Genomic DNA, 1,250 nt, shown 5'->3' on the forward strand with positions numbered 1-1,250 from the left:
GTGTCCTTTTTCAGCGGAAGGAATTGCGCTATCTTAGCAGTCATCAACTAATAGCCTTCCATTTTACTGTGGTCAATGGCACTGAACCGGAGGATAGTGAAGAGATATTCAGGTTGGATATTAAGAATATTCAACAAGACATTCATAATCAGTTTCCCGAATCACATATTATTGTATTACGGAAATGTCACAGTAAAAGTGAACAAGGTTCTGCTGGCCTTGTTTTTCTCTGATCTAATAAGACTGTGAATATTATTATTTGTTTGCAGTAACACATTCCCAGACATTCCGCTAAGTACGTTACGTTTACTTGATGAATCATCGATGACTGGAGTTGACCATGGAAATCGTTTCCATCCTGGTTCTATGTATGCAATTGTTGGTTTTCGAAAATTTGGTGGAGAAGTTCTACCGGGGAAAATGTTTGAGATATAATGATTCTTATTTTTTCATATAATTGGTTATTTCACAGACACAGTTCAGATGAATTTTGATGAATGATTCAGTTGTTTTTCAATTCAGTTGTGTTAAGGCCATAAAGACATTGTTATGAAGATGTGATAAATATTTGGTAATATATAAAAACGGATGATTCATTTGAAGTGTCGAATATCATGCAAAATATGCAAACTAAACAGCCAATTTGTTGATTACTACATACTTTTTCAAAGTGCAATGCCAAAGGTGCACATAGCCAGAAGTGCGAATCCGGCTCAGTGGAAAGAAACGGAAATATGATGTATGAAGCAAGATTCTATGAAGTATGATCCCAATAATTCCTACGATAATAATTTGACTGTTGGTCTAATTGTTATAAAAAAGATGAAATGAAATGAGTTAACAAGCAGTATGCCATTTTTATACCAAATTTTCTCAACATTAAAAAAAAGACAACTGAAGAAATGTCTTATCATTTCTTTTTTCTTCCCAGTTTCGATAGAAAAACTGTTTATGATAGTATTTTTCACTTCTTTCCATAACCTCTTAATTTTTACCCTTATCAGAAGAAGATGAATAACAGTATGAAATCATTTCAAATATTGGCAAAACGAGACATCAATTTATTATTTCCGTGCTTATTAACATTTCCACACTCATCCAGTAATACTATATATACTTTTTTTATATATCCTATAAATCACAACAATCACTTTGTATCCATTAATAGTACTGTCTGAAGTTTTTAGAGGTTCCAAATTTCTCCACTTAGGTGGAAGTTTTATCATTGATGTTGAAAATATCAACAGATG

At 32.4% G+C, this 1,250-nt stretch overlaps 1 protein-coding gene across 1 annotated transcript; it reads left to right on the forward strand.

The window, feature by feature from the left end:
* Positions 1-283: 283 nt before the first annotated feature.
* On the forward strand, positions 284-435 carry LOAG_19182 (hypothetical protein; the record flags this gene model as incomplete). Its single annotated transcript, XM_020451835.1, has 1 exon — positions 284-435. A coding segment is annotated over one exon (152 nt), but the record flags the coding sequence as incomplete, so codon positions are not given.
* Between the last annotated feature and the right edge of the window lie 815 nt (positions 436-1,250).

Source organism: Loa loa, assembly GCF_000183805.2.
Source record: "Loa loa unplaced genomic scaffold supercont3.2706, whole genome shotgun sequence".
Taxonomy (NCBI): Eukaryota; Metazoa; Nematoda; class Chromadorea; order Rhabditida; family Onchocercidae; genus Loa; species Loa loa.